General features: G+C 45.2%; 1 protein-coding gene across 4 annotated transcripts in view; it reads right to left on the bottom strand.

The window, feature by feature from the left end:
* The window catches only part of SMARCAL1 (SWI/SNF related, matrix associated, actin dependent regulator of chromatin, subfamily a like 1), a 68,028-nt gene that overhangs the window by 32,464 nt on the left and 12,054 nt on the right, over positions 1-23,510 (bottom strand). For all 4 annotated transcript variants that reach the window (XM_039495462.1, XM_039495463.1, XM_039495461.1 and 1 more), the window contains exons 5-9: positions 23,355-23,405; positions 17,334-17,517; positions 14,672-14,822; positions 9,729-9,887; positions 8,180-8,245 (exon numbers count right to left, since the gene is read on the bottom strand). In XM_039495462.1, coding sequence (XP_039351396.1) covers positions 8,180-8,245; positions 9,729-9,887; positions 14,672-14,822; positions 17,334-17,517; positions 23,355-23,405 — 611 coding nt within the window. The remainder of the gene's footprint in view (positions 1-8,179; positions 8,246-9,728; positions 9,888-14,671; positions 14,823-17,333; positions 17,518-23,354; positions 23,406-23,510) is intronic.

The following is a 23,510-nucleotide window of genomic DNA, read 5'->3' as shown; positions in this document are numbered from 1 at the left end:
CAAAAGCTTATGCCCAAATAAATCTGTTAGTCTTTAAGATGCCACCGGACTCCTTGTGGTTTTTGTGGATACAGACTAATGCGGCTACCCCCGACACTTGGAATGTACTGGAGACAATTTTTTATTTCAGAAGATGGAGAAAGCTACTAGAGGAGAGGCTGTTCCAGATTTGATTTTGACAAATAGGGAGGAACTGGTTGAGAATTTGAAAGTGGAAGGCAGCTTAGGTGAAAGTGATCTCAAAATGAGAGAGTTCATTATTCTAAAGGAATGCTAGAAGGGAAAACAGTATAATAAAGATAATGGGATTTCAAGAAGGCTGACTCAGAGACTTGGTAGGTAAGACGATTGGAAAAAGGCAAATATAGTGCCCAATCTTTGAAAAAGGGAAGGAGGAGAATCCACGGAACTACAGACTTGTCAACCTCGCCTCAGTTCCTGGAAAAATCATGGAGCAGTCCTCGAGGAAACCATTTTGAAACACGTGGAGGAGAGGAAGGTGATCAAGAACAGTCAACATGGACTCACCAAGGGCAAGTCATGCCTGACCAACCTGATTGCCTTCTGTGGTGAGATAACTGGCTCTGTGGATATGGGGAAAGCAGTGGACGTGATATACCTTGACTTTATCAAGGCTTTTGATACGGTCTTCCACAGTATTCTTGTCAGCAAGTTAAAGAAGTATGGATTGGATGAATGGACTATAAGGTGGATAGAAAGCTGGCTGGATTGTTGGGCTCAACCGGTAGTGATCAAGAGCTCGATGTCTAGTTGGCAGCCAGTATCAAGCGGAGAACCCCAAAGGTCGGTCCTGGCGCTGGTTTTCTTCAACATCTTCATTAATGATCTGGATGATGGGATAGACTGCACCCTCAACAAGTTCGCGGATGACACTAAGCTGGGAAGAGAGGTATAGGGTCCAGTGACCTAGACAAATTGGAGGGCTGGACTAAAAGAAATCTGATGAGGTTCAACAAGGACAAGTGCAGAGTCCTTCACTTAGGATGAAAGAATCCCATGCACTGCTATGGGCTGGGGACTGACTGGCTAAGCAGCAGTTCTGCAGAAAACGACCTGGGGATTACAGTGGACACAAAGCTGGATATGAGTAAACAGTGTGCCCTTGTTGCCAAGAAGGCTAATGGCATATTGGGCTGCATTAGTAGGAGCATTACCAGCAGATTGAGGGAAGTGATTATTCCCCTCTATTTGGCACTGGTGAGGCCACATCTGGAGTACTGCATCCAGTTTTGGACCCCCTACTACAGAAAGGATGTAGACAAATTGGAGAGAGTCCAGCGGAGGGCAACAAAAATGATTAGGGGGCTGGAGCACATGACCTACGAGGAGAGGCTGTGGGAACTGGGCTTATTTAGTCTGCAGAAAAGAAGAGCGAGCATGGATTTGATAGCAGCCTTCAACTACCGGAAGGGGGGTTCCAAAGAGGATGGAGCTCAGCTGTTCAGTGGTGGCAGATGACAGAACAAGGAGTAATGGTCTCAAGTTGCAGTGGGGGAGGTCTAGGTTGGATATTAGGAAACACTATTTCACTAGGAGGGTGGTGAAACACTGGAATGGGTTACCTAGGGAGGTGGTGGAATTTCCATCCGTAGAAGTTTTTAAGGCCCGGCTTGACAAAGCCCTGACTGGGATGATTTAGTTGGGGTTGGTCCTGCTTTAAGCAGGGGGTTATACTAGATGATCTCCTGAGGTCTCCTCCAACCCTAATCTTCTATGATCCCATGGGAAGCAAGTCTAAGGGGAAAACCAGTTCAAGAGAGCAGGTAGTTTTTCGAAGAGACGTCATTAAGGGCACAAGAGCAAGCTATCCCACTGCGTAGGAAAGACAGGAAGTATTGCAAGAGACCCCCCTGGCTTAACCAGGAGATCTTCAATGATCTGATCCTCAAAAGAGAGTCCTACAAAAAGTGGAAACTAGGTCAAATTACAAAGGATGAATAGAAACAAACAATACAAGAATGTGGGGAAAAAAATTAGAAAGGCCAAGGCACAAAATGAGATTAACCTAGTGCGACAAAGTTCCTCCTCTACCTTGGTGGGTCCTGCGCTTATTGGCAGATTTGCTCACTTCAGTGATCTTCCCCACAGTCTGGGTCAGCTCCTCCTGTGTCTGATCAGGAGTTGGGAGGTTTGGGGGGAACCCGGGCCCGCCCTCTACTCCGGGTTCCAGCCCAGGGCCCTGTGGATTGCAGCTGTCTATAGTGCCTCCTGTAACAGCTGCATGACAGCTACATCTCCCTGGGCTCCTTCCCCATGGCCTCCTCCAAACACCTTCTTTATCCTCACCACAGGACCTTCCTCCTGGTGTCTGATAACACTTGTACTCCTCAATCCTCCAGCAGCACACCCTCTCACTCTCAGCTCCTTGCACCTCTTGCTCCCAGCTCTTCACACGCACTTCCTCTCCTCTGGCTCCCTCTGGCCTGACTGGAGTGAGCTCCTTTTTAAACCCAGGTGCCCTGATTAGCCAGCTTTGATTGGCTGCAGGTGTTCTAATCAGCCTGTCTGCCTTAATTGGTTCTAGCAGGTTCCTGATTACTCTAGTGCAGCCTCTGCTCTGGTCACTCAGAGAACAGAAAACTACTCATCCAGTGACCAGTATATTTGCCCTCTACCAGACTCCTGTACCCCACTGGTTTGGGTCTGTCACACTAGCTAGAGACATAAAGGGTAACAAGAAAACATGCTAAGCAAGAAGACAAGAAAGGACAGGGGAGGCCTGTTACTCAAAGGGGTTGGGGGAAGGAACATAACAGAAAATGTAGAAATGGCATAAGTGCTATATGACTTTCTTGTTTCAGATTTCATCAAAAAGGTTAGTCGCAATTGGATGTCTAACACAGTGAATGACAGTGAAAATGAGCTAGGATTAGAGGCTAAAATAGGAAAAGAACAAGTTAAAAATTACTTAGACAAATTACATGTCTTCAAGTCACCAGGGCCTGATGAAATGCATCCTAGAATACTCAAGGAGCTGATTGAGGAGGTATCTGAGACATTAGCGATTATCTTCAAAAAGTCATGGAAGACTGGAGAGATTCCAGAGGACTAGAAAAGGGCAAATATAATGCCAATCTATAAAAAGGGGATAAGGTCAACCCAGGGCATTACAGACCGGTCAGCTTAACTTCAGTACCCGGAAAGATAATGGAGCAAATAATTAAGCAATCAATTTGCAAACATCTAGAAGATAATAAGATGAAAAGTAACAGTCAGCATGGATTTGTCAAGAACAAATCACGTCAAACCAACCTAACAGCTTTCTTTGACGGGGTAACAAACCTTGTGGATGGGAGGAAGCAGTAGATGTGGTATATGTAGACTTTACTAAAGACTTTTGATACTGTCTCGTATGACCGTCTCATAAAAAAACTAGGGAAATGCAAGCTAGATGGAGCTACTATAAGGTGGGTGCATACCTGGTTGACAATTCGTTCCCCAAGAGTAGTTATGAGTGGTTCACAGTCAAGCTGGAAGGGCATAACAAGTGGGGTCCTGCAGTTATCAGTTCTGGGTCCGGTTCTATTCAATATCCTCATCAATGATTTAGACAATGGCATAGACTAGAGTACACTTATAAAGTTTGCGGATGATACCAAGCTGGGAGGGGTTGCAAGTGCTTCGGAGGATAGGATTAAAATTCAAAATGATCTGGACAAACTGGAGAAATAGTCTGAAGTAAATAGGATGAAATTCAATAAGGACAAATGTAACACACTCCATTTAGGAAGGGACAATTATATGCACACATACAAAATGGGAAATGACTGCTTAGGAGGGAATACTGCAGAAAGAGATCTAGGAGTCATACTGGATCACAAGCTAAATATGAGTCAACAGTGTAACATTGTTGCAAAAAAAGCAAATATCGTTCTGGGATGTATTAAGAGGAATGCTGAAAGCAAGACACAAGAAGTAATTCTTTCACTCTACTCCGTGCTGATTCGGCCTCAACTGGAGTAGTGTGTCCAGTTCTGGGTGCCACATTTCAGGAAATATGTAGCCAAATTGGAGAAAGTCCAGAGAAGAGCAACAAAAATGATTAAAAGTCTAGAAAACATGACCTATTAGGAAGATTGAAAAAAATGGGTTTATTTAGTCTGGAAAAGAGAAGACAGAGGACATGATAACAGTTTTCAAGTACATAAAAAGTTGTTAGAAGAAGGAGGAGGAGGAGGAAGGTAAATTGTTCTCCTTAACCTCTGAGGATAGGACAAGAAGCAATGGGCTTAAATTGAAGCAAGGGCGGTATAAGTTGGACATTAGGAAAAACTTCCTAACTGTCAAGGTGGTTAAGCACTGGAATAAATTGCCTAGGGAGGCTGTGGAATTTCCATCATTGGAGATTTTTGAGAGGTTAGACAAACACCTGCCAGGGATGGTCTAGATAATATTTAGTCCTGCCATGAGTGCAGGGAACTGGACGAGATGACCTCTTGAGGTCCCTTCCAGTCCTACGATTCTGTGATTCTATGTATCCCATTTGCTTAAAGTACTAAATCAAAACGCAGTGTGCCCGGCCTCAGGAGCCCCACTTTCTCCAGCCAAACTGTGGGGAACTAAACCCTTCCCTACCCATCCCCGGCACTTGACAGAGAAGCAGCAAAATCTGTCTTATAGGATTCTGGTGTACAATACAGAAGACCAAGACACGTAGTTGTTTATATGAATCATTATTTCTACCAATCCACGACAGTGAGATTTCAGTCACATGTTTTATACATGGGGAGAGTGGAAAACTCGATACATCAGTGTCCTGTGCCAGCTCCATGGCAACATTTACGCCAGAGCAGAAAATGATGAGTTATACGGTAAAAAATACCACTTTATGTTGAAAAATGATCAACAACCTCAAGATATTAAAGATTAAAACAAATCCACAGCAAAGTATTTCAGAAGCAGATATTCAGCCCTGTTGCTAGCAAGGTAATTTTCAAATTCATACTAAACTTAAATCTTCTTTATTGATTTAATCTGATTATTGTGCAGTTTCGTCTAAACCACCGTAACAATTTCTAAATTTTACTGGCCACTGTAATATGGAAGCTACCGCACCAGATTCTAGTACACTAAAAAGGACCTATTAAATACCCATGGAAGGGACGCTATCAGCCTCAGAAACATTTCAATTTAAATCTGGCCATGGCAGTTATGGGCGTATAAATATTTATAGCAAATAAGAAGCAGAGATCACATTTCTTAGAGGTTTTTTCCTCTCCCATAAATCAGCTGAAATCTAAGCATTCATGCTTTGGAAGACGTCCACCTACTTGTTATTCGAGAAAGTGGCTTAAACGCCCAGAATGAGATTCTGTGCTGCCTCTCCAAGAGGCACAGTGCAGAACTCACAGCCAAGGGAGCAAAGTCAGATTTAGGCACTCCCGACCCTGAGGGGGCTAGAGAGGCCCACAGCATAACTCAGGGGTTGTCTACACTTTGAGTCGGGAGTGAGGATGATTCCCAGCTTGAGACGTACCTGTGCTAGCTCTGCACTAGTGGGCTAAAAACAGAGTGGTGGGATGGGCTAGATCTCTTGAGCACATGCCCATCCAAGATTACAGAAAGGTGCTCGGGATGGCTAGCCCCTCCCACCGCTGGCCACTAACTATTTTTAGCAACAAACTCAAATCAGAGCTAGTACAGGTATGTCCCCTCAACCTGGTTTTCACTTTCACACACACACACACACACAATGCACCAGGCTTCAGACAGCTCTAGGGGCCCCTCTAAACTATAGCAGCCTCCCAGGACTTCCCATTATCTCCACAGCACCGTGTCAGCAGCAGGGCTGCAATACACAGCGTTCCCACATTCAACTCCCCCACCGGCACGCCCCTACACCAGGGCTTGTGAGACTGTGTTAGCACCCTTCCTCTGCAGTTCCTGCACCAGACCACTTCACACTGCTCTGATCCTTTTACATGGTGTAAGCAGGCAGGAACAGAAGTCAGACCCTCACCCCAGGTCTCAAAAACATTTAAAGATAAATAATAAATGTGTATTTATCTAACCCTTTTATCCAACAAACAAAACGCACTTTAAATATTTAGAATCCTGAGGTTTTAAGCATTTTGGTGCTTATTTGATGCATATTAGGATTACGGCTGCAAAAAGGTTAACATTTAACTAAAGACAACTTCACTTTTTTGTTCAAGCGAGAAAATATTTAATATTTGCACCATAAATCAAAAGATTAGAGCAGCAGGATTTGAAACGATCAAAATGGCATTCATCTGGACATTGGATATAGAGTTGTTTTACATATTTTGGCCTCCATTTCCTTGCTTATTACCATTTTCAGTTGAAAGCTGAACACTACAAAAATCAGTGTACCTCCAAAGGACTGAAATTCAGCTCTACATTATGTGTGATCAGTGATTTATCAGTGTAAAACTAAACTCTAAACAGGTTAATAAAGGACATTGGTCTCCTTTTAAAGTGGCCCATCTTTGGTTCTTTACCTTGTATCATGCATCCCGCAAATAAGTTTTGAAAGCTGATCCTCACACAGTTCAAAATAGGAAAGACAACACTTTTCTGGGACCTGAGCCATCTGGTGAAATCATAACACATCTGCAGTCTGCCCAGGATTTCATAATTGTAAGCCGTGACAGAACTCGAATCCATCCAACAGCACAGCTAAAGGTTGAGCACAGCTGTCACTTGAGCTAAAGGAGACTCTCCTTTTGTCGTAAGAGAATCGGGCGCGCGCTCTCTCTTACACACTCAGTTGAGCAAGTCTGATGCTCCAACCAGCATAGGGGAAGGGTGTGCACACACAAGTTGGTGTTGTCCATTACATAAAAGTGCTACAACAGGAAAAGTGCCCTGGTTTACTTATTGCAATTTGCACAGAAAGTTGCACCATGTGCTCAACTTCCAATTGAAGTCTCAAAACCAATGGAAAACAGGATTTTGACCTTTTTTCAATCTACATTTTCATGGAGAACAGCATAATTAGAAAAACAAGAAAAAACCTTCAGTGTGTGAACACGTCATTACAAATCTTCAGAATACAAGGTTAGTCAACACTACCATCAACAAAAAAGCAGCGTAGGTCTCCTGTCCCCACAGATGAATTCAACTACTGCCAACCACTGTGACTAGGAAAGATACCCAGCCCCTTCTCTACTGCAGACTCTGAAGTGCCTTTGTTCCACCGGCCCAGTGGTCTGTCAGTGATGAGACAGCAGGTGCCAGGAATGCAATACTGAGTGTAGGTTTGGTTCTACATACCTGGTACGTTAGGAAAACCTGAAGTAGTTAAAAGGCTTTATAATGAAAATCTGGTGTGTGCATGTTTCTGTCTGTATTACATACTGTAGTAGCTCTCCCAGGGGGAGGGATAGCTCAGTGGTTTGAGCATTGGCCTGCTAAACCCAGGGTTGTGAGTTCAATCCTTGAGGGGGCCCATGTAGGGATCTGGGGCAAAAATCTGTCTGGGGTTTGGTCCTGCTTTGAGCAGGGAGTTGGACTAGATGACCCCTGAGGTCCCTTCCAATCCTGATAATCTATGAAACCTTTCTGGACAAATGTACCTGTTTAGCAAAAACCGGGGCTGTACCAGTCAGTTCCTGCTACTCCTCCATTCAATTGTATAAATTCTACCAGCAATGGAGCTTCGGCTGCTCCAAACACCAGTTGCACAAACAGATGGCAAGCAAGCAGTGTTGGGACATAGGGCCCTAGCACAAAGCCAGGGAAAGAGTCTAGCAGTACTTAAGAGCCCCAACTTATTGGTTGTAAGAAATGTAATGCTGCGTTAAATACACAGTGCAGATGTTAATACATTCTTACTACACCCCGGGATGAAATATTGTTATCCCCATTTTATAGATGGGGAAACCGAGACAAGGTCACATAGCAAGTCAAGTGGTAATACTGGGATTAGAAACTGGAAGCGCATGTGCTCTTTCCATTAGACCCTTCTGCCAGTCATGTGCATGCAAACATGCAGTTGAGATCTGGGGACAAATTCTGCGCTCAGTTACACTAGTGTAAGCCCAAAGTAACTGCCTTGGGATCAAAGAAGTTACTTGGATTTACCCTGCCCTGTAACAGAATTTGGCTGTTCGTTCCTACATCAGATATACAAAACCAATACCAGTAGGAGTCTCTAGGAGGAAATTGACAAGAGCGTGGCATACAGAATACACACCTTAAGAAGAGGCATTGCAGCTTGGCATCGCGCAGTTTTTGTGTTTTTTAGGAAATGAGATTCATCCTGAAACAAAACAGGCAAGAAAATGAATAGAGCTAAGCCCTGAGTCATAGCCCACCTCTGGGATAAAGAACAAATTCCCAGCATCCTATGCTGCATAATACTTCAAGCCTATCGTCCCCGAGCAGGTTTCAGTCTCTGGGCTGGCCAGCATCATATTATGAACGTGAAACCATCATGAAGGGGGTAGGACTGTCTGCAAATTAACAGGAAGGGGAAACAAACATTAAGACACGAATCATAAATGATCATAGCCAAGCAAGCAAGCGGAGAGAAGAAATGAAAAGAGGCAAAGAATTTCCACCACTGAGCTTCATTTGCTACTGTGTGTCCTTTCTTTAAATGCAAAACTCATGGGGAGCCCCACGCAGTGCTGCCTCCCTAAAATGAAGGGGTTAATGAAAAGCATCAGAAGTGCAGAAATCTAATTAGGAACCAACTGTTTTGCTGTTAGGGCTCTCCAGGTGGATAATAACCTCCTGGCCGAGATACAACACTTGCAGAATAGGCTACATTTCCTTTGTTGTAGTTGGGCAGAACTTAAAGACGCTGAGGAAATTGGCACCCTCTAAGGGTACGTTCTCATCTTGTGTGTGGATGAGCGAGCAGCCACGGGCAGAGAGGACGAGACACCACTTAGCCCCCAAGGCACAGCTTTCTCAATCCTGGTTAGCAAGAAGGTAATGTTGTTATGCCAGCAGGAAGCAGAGGAGGACTGGAAATAAAAAAGCAGGGAGGCTAAACACTCAGTGGGGCCATTTGCATCTACAGGACATATACAGGATTTGAATCTGCACATACACATGCATAAATAAAATACCTGCCAATTTAGCACAGATTAAAGGTACCGGAGTGATTGCACTAGAGTCATAGATGTTCTACCCCCAAAGAAAAAATGACAATGTGAGTTTCCTCCATCGTGACACTGTGTCTCAGCCTGGACCCTTGCGAAATCAACAGAGGTGAGAGAAAAGTTCAGTCTCCAGCACCCAGTCTGTTCTCATCCTCTCTGCTGACACTGCCACCAACAGAAGTCATGGTGCTTTTTGTGATAGAAACATCTGTTCATTGGAAACCAGGCTGAGAACACTAAACTAATTTCACATAAGATAACAGACATCCAAGTGTAATGACTTTTTGGTTGCCATTGATCTAAGCTGGATTTGAAACAATATGAGTTCTAAAAGGGTCCCATTAAACATATATACATATACTTATTTATTTTAATTAACTGGAATAGAGCTGAAGTCTACCTAAAGGTTTTCTATAATGGTTATCTCTATGGTATCTGAAAAATACAGATTATAGAGCCATCCATGAAAGTAAACCAATACATGGTTGAATATATAAGGATATACAACTTGCTGTGTAGAGCATCCAGTCACTACAAGGCTTCACTCTCTCCAAACGCCTGTTAACAACCCAAGAGAACCCAGCTTGTATGTGCCTCCTAATCCCATTTAAATAACTAGGGGTGCTTACTTACAATAATGACAACTTGGAAAGTGTCTTTGAGCTGCTTATCCATCTTGCTGAGGAGGTCGAAACTGATTATGTTTATCAGTTTTGCTGACAGGTTGTCTTTGCCTGTCAGTATGACATTGGTGCTCTCTGGGCTCAGGGATGGAAGCCACCTACGAAATGCCTGAGAAAGGAGAAGAAGTGATTAATAGGATGCTGAACCTCTCTAGTCTCTTTCCTCTGAGGATCCCAAAGACCTTCTCAAGCTATAATGGAGCCTCATAACCACATCTTTGGAAATAACCAGTTTGTGCTTCAGTTTTACCTAACTTGACAATGGGTCTAATAATGTTTAAGTGACTTGCCCAGGACCACACACTGAGTAACTGGAAGAGCAGGCATCAGAAGTGGAGTCCCATGCTCTGGGCACTACACCACATTCCCTCCACTAGGAAGATCTAAGCCTACTTTCTCTTTGCTTCTTACTCAGCAAGAACTCTGGGCGCGATCAGAAATGAACATGATTGTCTACCAATGTTGCTAGTTGTGCCCAAAAGCCAGAGCAGCAACAGAGTGGCATGGCCACTGTTAGAGAGATACACTGTTATTCCGCCCACACCAATAGTAAACATGAAGCTGTGAAAGCCACCCACTTACAAGCATCAAATATTTTACATCGCAGGAAAGTTTACAAAACTTTGCACCGTGATACAGATGAAGAACAATTTCTCCGGGTCTTTTAAAGGTCTTTTTTCCCTTCTAAGAACCAGTCTAACAAAGCCACTGGCTGCTGCTCTATGGTGGCAACTGAATTACTTGTGCTTTTTTCAGGTGCCGAGCAATGAAAGTTCCCATTTATTTCAATTACTTCAGCCTCCCTGCAGCATTCAGTGCTGTTGATCATGAGAGACTGTTGCCTCTCCTGAAAGAAGTGGCGGAGGTCTGGGCAATGCGCTAACATGGTTTGAATCCTTCCTGCAGGGATATAGCCAAAGAGTAACAATGGGAAAATCATATCTCCACCACTAGACCTCTCACTTGTGCAGTCCCACAAGGATCAATTCTCTCACTGGTCCTATTACACAGCTACATAAAACCACTGTGTGAACTGGGCAGATGACATGGATTCTAGTGCCAGCAATAAGAGAATGACACACAGTTCTACCTATCTTCACCACATACAACCACACCACTACCACCAAGAGAGCCTAGTGCTTGGATGAGATCATCCCACGGATGAAGAGCAGCTGCCTGAAGCTGAACCCGAGCAAGACAGGGGTGATGCTGATGGGCAGGGGAAAGCATGTTAAAGAGTCTGCAGGCATGGGGCAGTCTCCTTTGGCTGAAGGTTCACAAACACGCAATTGGTTAATTCAGTCTGTGGCTTAGAAGGCTCCTGGATTCCTCGCATACAATGAGCACTCTCATAGCAGCATCCATGAGTAATGCTTTTTACCATCTCTGGTTGGCTAGGAGACTCTGTCGCAACCTGGCCTCAGTTATTTACACCTTTGTCACCTCTCAGCTGGACTACAGCGATGTGACAGATTTGGGCACAAAGCTTTCGGCGCTCTGGAAGTTGCAACTACTACAGAACACTGCAGCGGTCTCCACAGCAACATCGGCTTCTGCAAGCAAATCAAACCTGCTCCCCATTCTTACACTGGTTTCCCCATAGAATATCGACTCAAGTTCAAGGTCTCAGTCCTTACTTCAAGGCACTCAGTGGGCTGAATCCTATCTAAAAGAGCCTAAAGCTCCAGGATGAAGACCACGGTCAACACTGCACTTCTCTGGCACAGTGGAACTCTCTACAATAAAGGGTAAAGCTATCTCTGCCACAGACAGAGCTTTCTCGGGGGCTGGTCTGAGACTATGGAATGAACTCCCCCAGGAACTAAGGACTATCACAAAACTCACCACCTTCCACTCAAAGTGCAAGGTGAATTATTTTGACCTTGCCTTCTCTAACATATACACATAGTTACATGGATTTTTACTTGTTTTTTTAAATCTACACTAATAAAATGCTCCACTGCACACACTTCTCCCCTTGCGGAAAGGATGAGAGAACAAAAACCACGGTAGGTGCTCAGATACCACGGTGATGCGTGCGGGTATAAGAGCCTATCCAGAACAAGATTAGAGTTGCAAATGTTTAGCCCTTCTGAAAATCAGGACCAAAGACATTCCAAGCTGGGCACCCAAAAATTGAGATATCCTAAAGCAATAGCCACTTTTTAAAATGTTGGCCCAGATCTCCATCAGCCTCTGAAGGATACCGCCGCTGCCTCCTCCTCCATATCCCAATTATAAGTAATTTTACTCCCTCATTCACCAGGCAAAAATCTAGTCTTCTGTAGCTCGGCTGACTGCCCGGTGCTTTGTTATACCATTGGCAGGGGAAAAAGAGAACAAATTGTTGTGGTATTAAGGTCCCACCAGGCAACAAAATCCAATCAATTTACTCTATGGCCATCAGCACAGTGAGCTACTGAACAAAGAACCCCACCAAGTCAGGCATCAAACTTATTAGCCTAAGGGCCTGAGCACTTCTACTCTTCATTTTCTCCCAGCATTAATGAACATTTCACAGTTAAGGACAGTATGCCTCAAAATCACCTTGCTAGCACAGGCTGTTTAATTGCACAATAATTGCCCTCCGAGGACAGACCCTGCAGCCCTGCTTTCTTTCAATTATGTGTATTTCCAATCCCTGAGAGCGCTCATCTCCAGGTCCTGACCAATGTTCCCTCTAATTTTTTCCATCCATGTGCGGAATAAATTTCGTTATGTGCACCGAGGTAATTTGTGTGGACGTGTGCTGCCAGTAGAAACAAAATACCTAGATACAATAAATATTTTTTAAAAGTTACCAAAGGGATAATTACTCCAGCCAGGACAGGTTAGGCATTTTAGGACTCACTACTCAAAGACTTAAATTTAAGTGTAAAAGAGAAATAAAAATTATGAAATGCATAGACCAGCCAAAAAACTAAAAGAGCCCACTTTGAAAGAATAAAATTAGAGAGAATATATTGCAGGAAGTACCAAGAAGAAAACAACAACAACAACAATACGTGTGTGTGTGTGTGTGTGTGTGTGTGTGTGTGTGTGTGTGTGTGTGTGTGTGTGTGTGTGTGTGTGTGTGTGTCAGAGAGAGAGAGAGACACACACACAGACTCTGTGTGTGTGTGTGTGTGAGTGAGTGTGTGTGTGAGAGAGGAGAGACTGTGTGTGTGCTGGCTGCTGGGGAAGTTTCTGCGAGACACCGTGCGCTGTCTCTTAAAGGCACTCACTGAAAGCTCTCCTGCTCCTGAGCCCCGTCTCCCCTCCCGCACTCTGCAGAGATGGGGTGCATGGGCAGGGGGAAGAGGGAGAGACAGAATGTGAATGTGAGTAACAGAGAATGTGTGAGCTGGCTGCTGGGGAACTCTCAGAGACCATTGTGACAGACCCAAACCAGTGGGGTACAGGAGTCCGGTCGAGGGCAAATATACTGGTCACTGGATGAGTAGTTTTCTGTTCCCTGAGTGACCAGAGCAGAGGCTGCACTAGAGTAATCAGGAACCTGCTAGAACCAATTAAGGCAGACAGGCTGATTAGAACACCTGCAGCCAATCAAGGCAGGCTAATCAAGGCACCTGGGTTTAAAAAGGAGCTCACTCCAGTCAGGCCAGGGGGAGCCAGAGGAGAAGAAGTGTGTGTGAGGAGCTGGGAGCAAGAGGTGCAAGGAGCTGAGAGTGAGAGGGTGTGCTGCTGGAGGATTGAGGAGTACAAGTGTTATCAGTCACCAGGAGGAAGGATAAAGAAGGTGTTTGGAGGAGGCCATGGGGAAGGAGCCCAGGGAGTTGTAGCTGTCATGCAGCTGTACCAGGAGGCACTCTAAACAGCTGCAATCCACAGGGCCCTGGGCTGGAACCCGGAGTAGAGGGTGGGCCCGGGTTCCCCCCAAACCTCCCAACTCCTGATCAGACACAGGAGGAGTTGACCCAGACTGTGGGGAAGATCACTGAGGTGAGCAAATCTGCCAATAAGTGCAGGACCCACCAAGGTGGAGGAGGAACTTTGTCACATCATGCACTGTCTCTTTAAGGCACTCACTCACCGGACCTCAGACCGCAGCAGCTCCCTCCTTCTCTGAGTCCTGAGCCTTGTCCCCATTTCCCTGCTCTGTGGAGATGATGGGCGGAGTGGTGGGGGGGGAACGACAACACCCTGACATCAGCACCCAGCTCCCTCCCACTCTGCACAGCCAGCAGGAGGGTCCCAGAAGCAGCTACAGGAGCAACATGGCTGCAAAGCAGCAGGGGCGAGGGGCACCTGAACACACACTGCCGGACGTGGGCGGCACTTGAATCACTCCTGGGAAGCCACGCGACCACGCAGCTTGGAGGGAAATGATATCAAAGAATTTTGAGGGTTTTGTAGAGTAAAGCTTTTGGGCCAAATTTTGCCCTGAAAAAGGCTTGCTGGGATCAGTGGGAATTGCAGAACATATAGGGCAGAATTTCTGCATTTGGAATTCTGTAGCGGCTGAGACACTGACAGAACCCACCTTGGTAGGTTTCAAAAGAAGCAGACAATTGCTTGGATACCAATGGTGTCTTGGGCATTAATGAAATTAAGATGCTTAACTACAGTGATTCTGGTTCACATGCACAAGGTTAAACCAACTGCCATATATGGGGTCAGAGAGGATTTTTTTCTTCAGGCCATTTTGTCAAAGATCTTTTCCCTAACCTTCCTCTGGAACACAGAATGAGGATCATCCATTAGACTCAGGCGAGCATGTGTCATATGATCTGCTTCTTGCAATTACAGGGGATAAGGGAATCTCATCTCTTCCTATTTTTCCCCTTATTTTTCTAACTGGACGGCAGTTTTGCCACCCCTCATAGAAGAAAAAAACAAACAAACAAAAAACCACAGGTGAGCCCCCAAAAGTTCTATTTAAACAGACAGTACCTCTGCCCAGGTAAATCTCACTGAGGAAGGTGTTACCACCAGCAATGGCCACTCCTTTCGGTAATATGCAGCAATACAGATAGCCTGGATAGTCTTCCCCAAGCCCATGTCATCCGCAAGAAGCAAACGGCCTTCTCTGGAGATGGCAAAACTGAAAGAACACAAGGCAGAAGGGTGACTCCTTTCCCCATCTTCCCAGCCAAGGTTAGCACAATCCCTCCCCAGTCCGAGAAGCTCATCGCCAAAGAGGGAAGGGAAACAGCAAATGGCTTCCTTTGCAGCCCCTTTGGTTTTATTTTTAAAGTACATTAGAGTGGCGACCTGACAATCCGGCAGACAGACGCCCTCTGTTTAGCCCCTCAACTGGCACAGTGCAGACAATGGCAGCACAAGCTTCCCTGTGCAGTCCTGCCAAGATGCCTCAACCTGACCAGCAAGGACCATCTCCAGGACGAGCAGATAGTCCAGTCTCCCCGGTCTATGCAACCCTTTGTCTCTCGCTGCTGAGACGGCAAAGGGGGGCAGTCAGTCCCAACTGTCATGGTGAATTTTGTGAGCCCAACATTTGTGCAGTGGGAACTGGACTGACCAACCAATTCATTCCACCCAGCTCCTGAAACACTCAGCCTGAGTCAAGCTGAAGTTTCTCCTTCTTAAGCAGCATTATCAGCAGTAAAGGTTCTGCAGTCCAAATGAGACCTCCAGCAACATCTGTGCAGCCCCAGTGCCTTCTAATTCTACCTCCAATGACAACTGGGCAGTCCCATGGTCTCCAGTGGATTTCCACAGGTTTAGCTGACTGGAACTTAGTAAGCAATGTAACTGAGGGTGCAGAAGGGGGAATGAAATCCCATTCACATGGTCTAGCTGTGCTAGGTCTGCAGGTGTAAGAAACTTACTTTAGTCACTAAAATCAGTAGACAGGGCTCTGAAGACACACAGACAGTTTTTTTACATCAATGCTTTTCACTTTGGAATTGCACTTTTATGGAACCACTGAGATCACGTTGAACATAAGAATGGCCATAGTGGGTCAGACCAACAGTCCATCTAGCCCAGTGGTCCCCAACCTTTTTCGTCTGGTGGGCGCCAGACGACGAGCCACGGAGGACCATGGCGGCGGACGAGCATCTGCCGGAATTCCGCCGACAAGCGGCAACGTCAACAGGCGTCACTGCCCAAATGCCGCCGACAAGTAGCGTCATCCAGAGGCATTGCCACTGAAATACCACCGAAAACCGGTGGCATTTCAGCACCATGGCACCCACAGGCACTGCGTTGTGGACCCCTGATCTAGCCCACTATCCTGCCATGTGACAGTGGTCAGTGCCAGATGCTTCAGAGGGAATGAACAGAACTGGACAATTTAGCAAGCGATCCACCCCTTGTAATTCAGTCCCAGCTTCTGGCCCTCAGAGGCTTAGGAATACCCAGAGCATGGGGTTGCATCCCTGACCATCTTGGCTAACAACCAAAGAATTCATTTCGCTTCTCTGCAATGGCCTTGTCTTCCCTGAGTGCTCCTTTAGCACCTCACTCATCCAGCAGGCCCACTGATTGTTTGGCAGGCTTCCTGCTGCTGCTGTACTTAAACTTTTTCTTTTGCTGTTACTTTGTGTCTCTTTTGCTAGTTGTTCTTCAAATTCTTTTTTTGCCTGCCTAATTATTGGGCCCCAAATGATTAAGATGTTCATTTTATTCCATCATTGCTTGAACCAAAAATTAAGATGAAGCCTTGTTCTTAGGCCATTCGATTGTACTGGGTATTACAGAAGGCTCTGAACTGCAAATTCTCCATTCAGTGTGTATAGGTCACTTCCATTGGCATTACTGAGACTGAGCAACAAATATGCAATCTTAGGATTTACAGATGCCAGCATGCTACAGTACAGTGACAAAACAGAGTGGTCAAAGAAACCATTTCAGTCCTGCTTCTGAATTACTCTGATTTTGCTAGGGTTGAACCAGACTATTAGAGACATTTGAATCTGCTCTTTCCATGATACTACTAAATACTCACCTACTCTTCCAGAGTTTACCCTGATCAGACCAGAAAAACTACTAATAGCCTTATGCTAATATCAGGGGCTGGGGATTTAGCTGTGACATTTTGCTGCTTGATACTAATAAATAGTGACCAAAAATGAGAAAAAAAAATTTAAGTTGCTTCCTCCACATATAATCAGTTGTTTTAAACCTTCCTTGGATTCAGTTTTGCTCCCCTACAGATATGTGCAGCTTGTAAGAAAGAACAAAAGAAAGAAAGAAAACATCAGCTAATGCACTTGGGTACACAGGCTGAATTTATGAGAAAAGCAAATGATGCATGTGCACATACTCAGCCCAGAGAGGCAAATCAAAGATGTGCCGAAGGGACAGATTTACATGACTTGGAAATATTTCACACTATCATGTGCCCTGGTAAATGTGATTTCCTTCCCAAGTCATCCTCAGAAATTCTGGATACATACTGGGTAGGCATGTGTAATGGGCTTCATTACCCTTCTATTCAAAGACGAATGGAGTCTGTACTAAAGCCCAGCACCCCTTTGCTGAAATTTGGATCCAAGCCCATCTCTGATGGGTCACAGAAAAAAATGCAAACACCACGCTGATGGGAAATGCCAGACCTAGCTCTTCATGGCATATGAATGGGACCTACTTCACGCCTTCTCTCTGAAAGGGCATGAGGCTGATCAGAATTTTGGAATCCACCGCCGAGAGGTCAGCTTCAGGAATGTCTGAGACACGCAAGGCAGGCTCGTCACACTGGGCAGCAAAGGCTTGTATTACTGGCTTGGGCAGCGGTTCCACCTCTACCGACGGAAGGCGCTGTACAGCTTCCACTGAAAAGAACAAACCCTGTTAGCTGAATGGGGATCACAGATGGAATATACACTAGTGCCAGGGGGACATTTTGCCCCACCAGCATTAGGATACGACGCTTGGCCTGAAACAGCTCAAGAAAGCCTTGCCTGATCCAAGAGGGATGGCCCAACTAGGTTACCTACAATCTGTTTTTGAATCCTGGGCTGTTAGCTACCCACACATGGAGATACAGTTGCCAAGCACAGCGCTGCTTGACCCTGTTTTCCCATGACAACTGCTGCTAGCACAGGTCCCCAGTCCAGTGTGAACAGGAAGTTTTTAATAATTTATTTTAACAGCCAGGGCACAGATTATCCCACAGGCAACCTACAGCACCTTGTTCAAATCCTTGTTTTTATTACTGAATAACAGAGTCCCCCTAATTACTGTAGAACTGAGGTTTTGATCTCGTGCTGCCTCAGAACTCTGAAGTAGCAGACCCCCGGGGCCTCCCTCTGCAGAGAGTTCCTCCTCAATTATCTGAGCAGAACTGATGTGAACTGCTGTTATCTGAACAGGGTCACATCCTCAGCCTAAAATCTCTCCTTGTCAATGTATCCCTGCATAAAAACTGCACATCACTGGATTGCGGCTGCCCTCCATCGTGAGTCACTCATCTGAACTTCTCTGGGGCAGGAACTGTCTTCAGGCTGTATGTGTTTGTACAGCCCCAAGCACAATTGCTATCTGACTGGGGCCTCTGGGTACTACCACGCTGCATATATTAAATAATTAATAAATAAATAGTATCCAGTTTCAAGAAAGATATGGCTTGATCTAATAAAGGATGGGCGGTTCTAGGCAGGTTTCAGGATTGGGAGAGAGATTTTGCCAATTTTACACTTTTTGAACTTGCCCATGACTTTGGTTCATAACCACTTCACAGAAGACGTTACAACTACATTAGGCCAGGACTGTGCTTTGAAGCCTAGTTCAAGCAACATCCCAGGGCTTTTAAAAATCCTTCTTTAATGCATGGACATACCATATCTTTAGGGAAGCTGTACCGGATTTTACTCTCTGCTATGCAACTATCACTAAACATCAGAACATTTATATCCTTCATCCATACATCAATTTGCAATGATATGCAACACAAACCTTTATCCGATGCTGTACCAAGCTCCCACATATCCCTGGTGCAAAAACATCTGGGGTTTAATCTTTTAAAGCCACAAGTCGGTGGTCAAAATTTCATTGCATTCAATTTTCAGACACCCTTATTTCACACCCCTCCGTTCCCTCTCCCTCATAAAAGCCAAGTGAAAAACTCTTTTTACTCCAAGAGAAAATGATTAAGAATTAATAATATTAATACAATTAATTAATTAACACAATTTCTTGGTTCTAGCGCACATTTTAAACTGATTTTTACCACAATTTTTTTTTGACCACTTAGAGAAATCAGAACACATTTCTGCATTATACCAAACACACGCACACATACCCACACACGGCGCTATACCAAGCATGTGTGCAGTGCACATACAGCCTCCGTTATTTCTGAAAGCACCTCTTTATTTTGAAACGACTAAACTAGGAAATTGGGGGTGGGAGGAAATACAGAACACTTCCAGTTGTACAAACATATGGAGCTCCTCAAATTTAAATTTGTGCTCACTGATTTTATGTATTACAACTGTGTGGGCACCAATATGCCTCCAGACTGCAGATTTTTATTTTAGTTTCAGTTCTCTCTAGAGCAGAGAAGCAGACTGGATTCCTACTACACAAGTAAAAAATCCATATTTGAAAGGATTTCAGTTTGTGCTTGTGTGATGGTCTGAATTTCCTCAGCTCTCCAGTTTACTCTATACTCTTTCAATAGCAGGACATCTCTCCCACTAAGTATATCAAAAGCCTCTTATTACACTCACAAACTTACTTACTGCGTTACTATAATTGCTACAATTTTCTACATGGTCATTCTGATGCTATTGTTCTGCAGAAAAGCTAGAAAAATCATTAGGATGCGTCTGCAGCCAGCGTGATTCATCCAAGAGTCATTTTTTACTGAAGTGACCTTTTACCTAAAGATGACTGAGTAACTGGGCAAATAGATATTAACCCCACAGAACAGTTCCTGACAAAGGGAAATCAGTGCAGAAGATAAGCCACAGGCACCGAGCCATATTTAATTTTTTGCTGGGGTAAGTGAAGAGGGACAGAGCTTCTCGACAGGTGCATATGAGAGGGCTGCAAACCCCTCACAAGTGTTCTCCTAGGACTCCATCCACAGAGGCCTTTATCATAGAATATCAGGGTTGGAAGGGACCTCAGGAGGTCATCTAGTCCAACCCCCTGCTCAAAGCAGGGCCAACACCAACTAAATCATCCCAGCCAGGGCTTTGTCAAGCCTGACCTTAAAAACCTCTAAGGATGGATATTCCACCACCTCCCTAGGTAACCCATTCCAGTGCTTCACCACCCACCTAGTGAAAAAGATTTTCCTAATATCCAACCTAAGTTTCCCCCATTGCAACTTGAGACCATTACTCCTTGTTCTGTCATCTGGTTCTACTGAGAACAGTCTCTAGATCCATCCCCTTTGGAATCCCCTTTCAGGTAGTTGAAAGCAGCTATCAAATCCCCCCTCATTCTTCTCTTCTGCAGACTAAATAACCCCAGTTCCCTCAGCCTCGCCTCATACATCATGTGCTCCAGCCCCCTAATCATTTTTGTTGCCCTCCGCTGGACTCTTTCCAATTTTTCCACATCCTTCTTGTAGTGTGGGGCCCAAAACCGGACACAGTACTCCAGATGAGGCCTCATCAATGCCAAATAGAGGGGAATGATCACGTCCCTCGATCTGCTGGCAATGCTCCTACTTATACAGCCCAAAATGCCGTTAGCCTTCTTGGCAACAAGGGCACACTGTTGACTCATACCCAGCTTCTCGTCCACTGTAACCCTTTGGTCCTTTTCTGCAGAACTGCTGCCTAGCCACTCGGTCCCTAGTTTGTAGCAGTGCATAGGATTCTTCCATCCTAAGTGCAGGACTCTGCACTTGTCCTTGTTGAACCTCATCAGACTGGGGTTTTTTTGGCCCAATCCTCTAATTTGTCTAGGTCCCTCTGTATCCTATCCCTCCCTCCAGCGTATCTACCACTCCTTCCAGTTTAGTGTCATGTGCAAACTTTCTGAGGGTGCAATCTACGCCATCCTCCAGATCATTAATGAAGATATTGAACAAAACCGTCCCCAGGACCGACTCTTGGGGCACTCTGCTTGATACCAGCTGCCAAGTAGACATGGAGCCATTGATAACTACCCGTTGAGCCTGATTATCTCGCCAGCTTTCTGTCCACCTTGTAGTCCATTCATCCAGCCCATACTTTCCCTGGACCTGGCCCTGCAAGACACTGAATGCTTCTTCCAAGGTGGTGCAAGCCGTCATAGCTCAACAAAGCCAGCCGACTGAAAAAACTGAGCAAACTCAGCATCAAGCGGGAACTGCTCATCACCCGACAAGATCAGGACCTTTGCACAAGCCCAATCCTGCAAGATGCCGGGCATCCTCAACTAGCCTCCATTGTGTAACTCTGTTCTCCCGTCCTGTTTTTATACTGGTCTTTATATGGTAGTTTCAGAATGAAGGCTTGCTCACCCAAAAATCTTTTGCCTCTTCACCATCATAAAACGACCTCTCCTCCAACGCTACATCCAGCTCCTTGATTATTATTAGTATTTCTAACGCACTCCTCACTAGAGTATACAGGCACTCAATTATTAAAAATGTTCCATTAACCCATAGTAATGGTGTACGGTACTGGAGTAGCACTAAGCTGCAGAATTTTGGACCATGACTGTACAATCCTCCACAGTGTTATAGCACCATTATAGGGCATCTTGCAATTTCCTTCTAAAGCTTATCCTGCTCTAACTCTGCAGCCTTATATTTCAGGAAGTATGAGGGCCCACAGCAAGCAGAATGGAATGATAAGTAATAATTATAACACTGAGTGCTTATGCACCGCTTTTCATCTTCAAAGTACTTTCCAGACATTAACGAAACACACACAACTAAGAAGCAGACGTGCTGGGAGCGCACTGCTGTGAGAGAGCTATTTGCAAAGCGTATCTATTTTTTAAAAGAAATACAATTTTACACCCTGCTGTGTGGGTCAGAATTTTTTCAACAACACACATGGGTGCAAAGGGAGAGGAGCCCACATGTCTGATTGTGCCCAGAAGTGAATGTTGTGCCTATAGACTACCCCTGGAGCGTACTTATAAGTAGAAGAACAATGCTCTCTCACTCAACATATTTTACTCAAAAAATGTTAAGTGCCCATCATCTTAGCATTTGGGCTTTTCAGAGGAATATGAAAACATGCAGGACGTGACTGCTCTGTGGGAGCCTGCTGAGTCAGTCTGATCACTTTATTGAAACAAGCAGGGTCTCATTTGCCCAGCAGTCAACACAGCCGTAGGAGAGCAACCTGGATTCTAGTCTGCCTTGTACATCAACTACAGACTTGTTGGCTGAATTCCGATTACAGAGACTTCATTTCTAGTCGTAGCGTATAAAGCTGAACAAATCCACCTTGACAGTCAGCACCTAGACTATGGTTCTGACACTGGCAGTTAGAAAAATCATCAGTTCACTTGTAAACTGAGCAAACTTGATCTGAAAAACTCAGAAGGTGAAAATCACCAGCACAATATTCAACACAGTACTTAAGTCCTGCAATGGGCTACTTGCAGGGGTGTGGGCAGAGCACTCATGCACGCACATCCCTTGTTCACCACAGGTTCAGCACAAGGGAGGAGGGTGAGGAACTAGGGACCAGGGCCGCCGAGAGCGGGTTTGGGCCCCAGTGAAAAAAATTTTTCGGGCCCCCCGGCAAGGGCGGACCAGCTAAACAGGGCCGACGAAGCTGGGAAAGCCGGACCACCGGGCCCCCTTCCGAACCACCGGGCCCCAGTAATTTGTACTGGCTCCCCCCCGCTCATTGGCCCTGCTAGGGACAGGCCAGGGTAGAAGACACGAAGGGTATTTCTACACAGCAACTAGACACCCAAGGCTGGCCTGTGCTAGCCGACTTGGGCTACGGGGCTGTTTCTTTGCTGTGTAGACTTCTGGGCTTGGGCTGGTGGCCAAGCTCTAGGACCCTGTGGGGTGGGAGGGTCCCAGAGCTTGGGCTCCAGCCTGAACCCAGAAGTCTACAGATTAACAGAACAGCCCCACAGCCCGAGTCGGCTGGCACGGGCAAGCCGCAGGTTTTTCTTTGCTGTGGAGACATACCCTAGGAGTGCAACTGTACAGTTCTAGTGACCTAGAATTCTGCAGAGATGGACATGAAGGGCCAGCAGCCCCTGTTGCATCTTGCGACCAGATCTGGGGAAGGAGGGAGATAGTGAGGAAAGTCATTCTCTCTCCATTGTTTAATTCACTCTAGAACTGAGACTAAGTTATTGTAGGACGCCACATACACACACACATACACACACACACTATTAATTAACTTTCATAATTATCATCACACACAGTAAAAATATATGAAATACAAACTATAGAAATTCTACTCCTGGCAGAGATCACATCTGCATATGCCTTTGTGCAGCACCTCGTACAATGGGGCCCTGAATGGGCCTCTGACAGGCTACCATAATTATTACTAATATACACACACATTACAACCAGGTTTCTGAGTCTGTGTAACCCACACAAAAATCTATTTGACATGGGCAATAGGACAGCCAGCCTGGGAGTTCGTTACCACTTCAATCCCCACTTATCCCCAGAAATGGAATTAGAATTCGGTCACCGTCCCAAGAGAACAGACCCCACTAGGAAAATGCAGCTTCTCACTTAGCCTTGGATAATCTTCCAGCAGGAAACTCCATTTTCTGGTCTTCATGTCTGTAAGGGTCACAATAATAAAACAATCAAATGTTGTTAGAAAGGATGTTTAAAAAAAAAAAAAAAACACACCACCACCTGACTCTTCCATAAACAAGCAGTGAC

Source organism: Mauremys reevesii, linkage group 11 (assembly GCF_016161935.1).
Source record: "Mauremys reevesii isolate NIE-2019 linkage group 11, ASM1616193v1, whole genome shotgun sequence".
In the NCBI taxonomy this organism is placed as follows: Eukaryota; Metazoa; Chordata; order Testudines; family Geoemydidae; genus Mauremys; species Mauremys reevesii.
The sequence above is the reverse complement of the archived record's forward strand: the minus strand, read 5'-3'. Positions and strand labels throughout refer to the sequence as shown.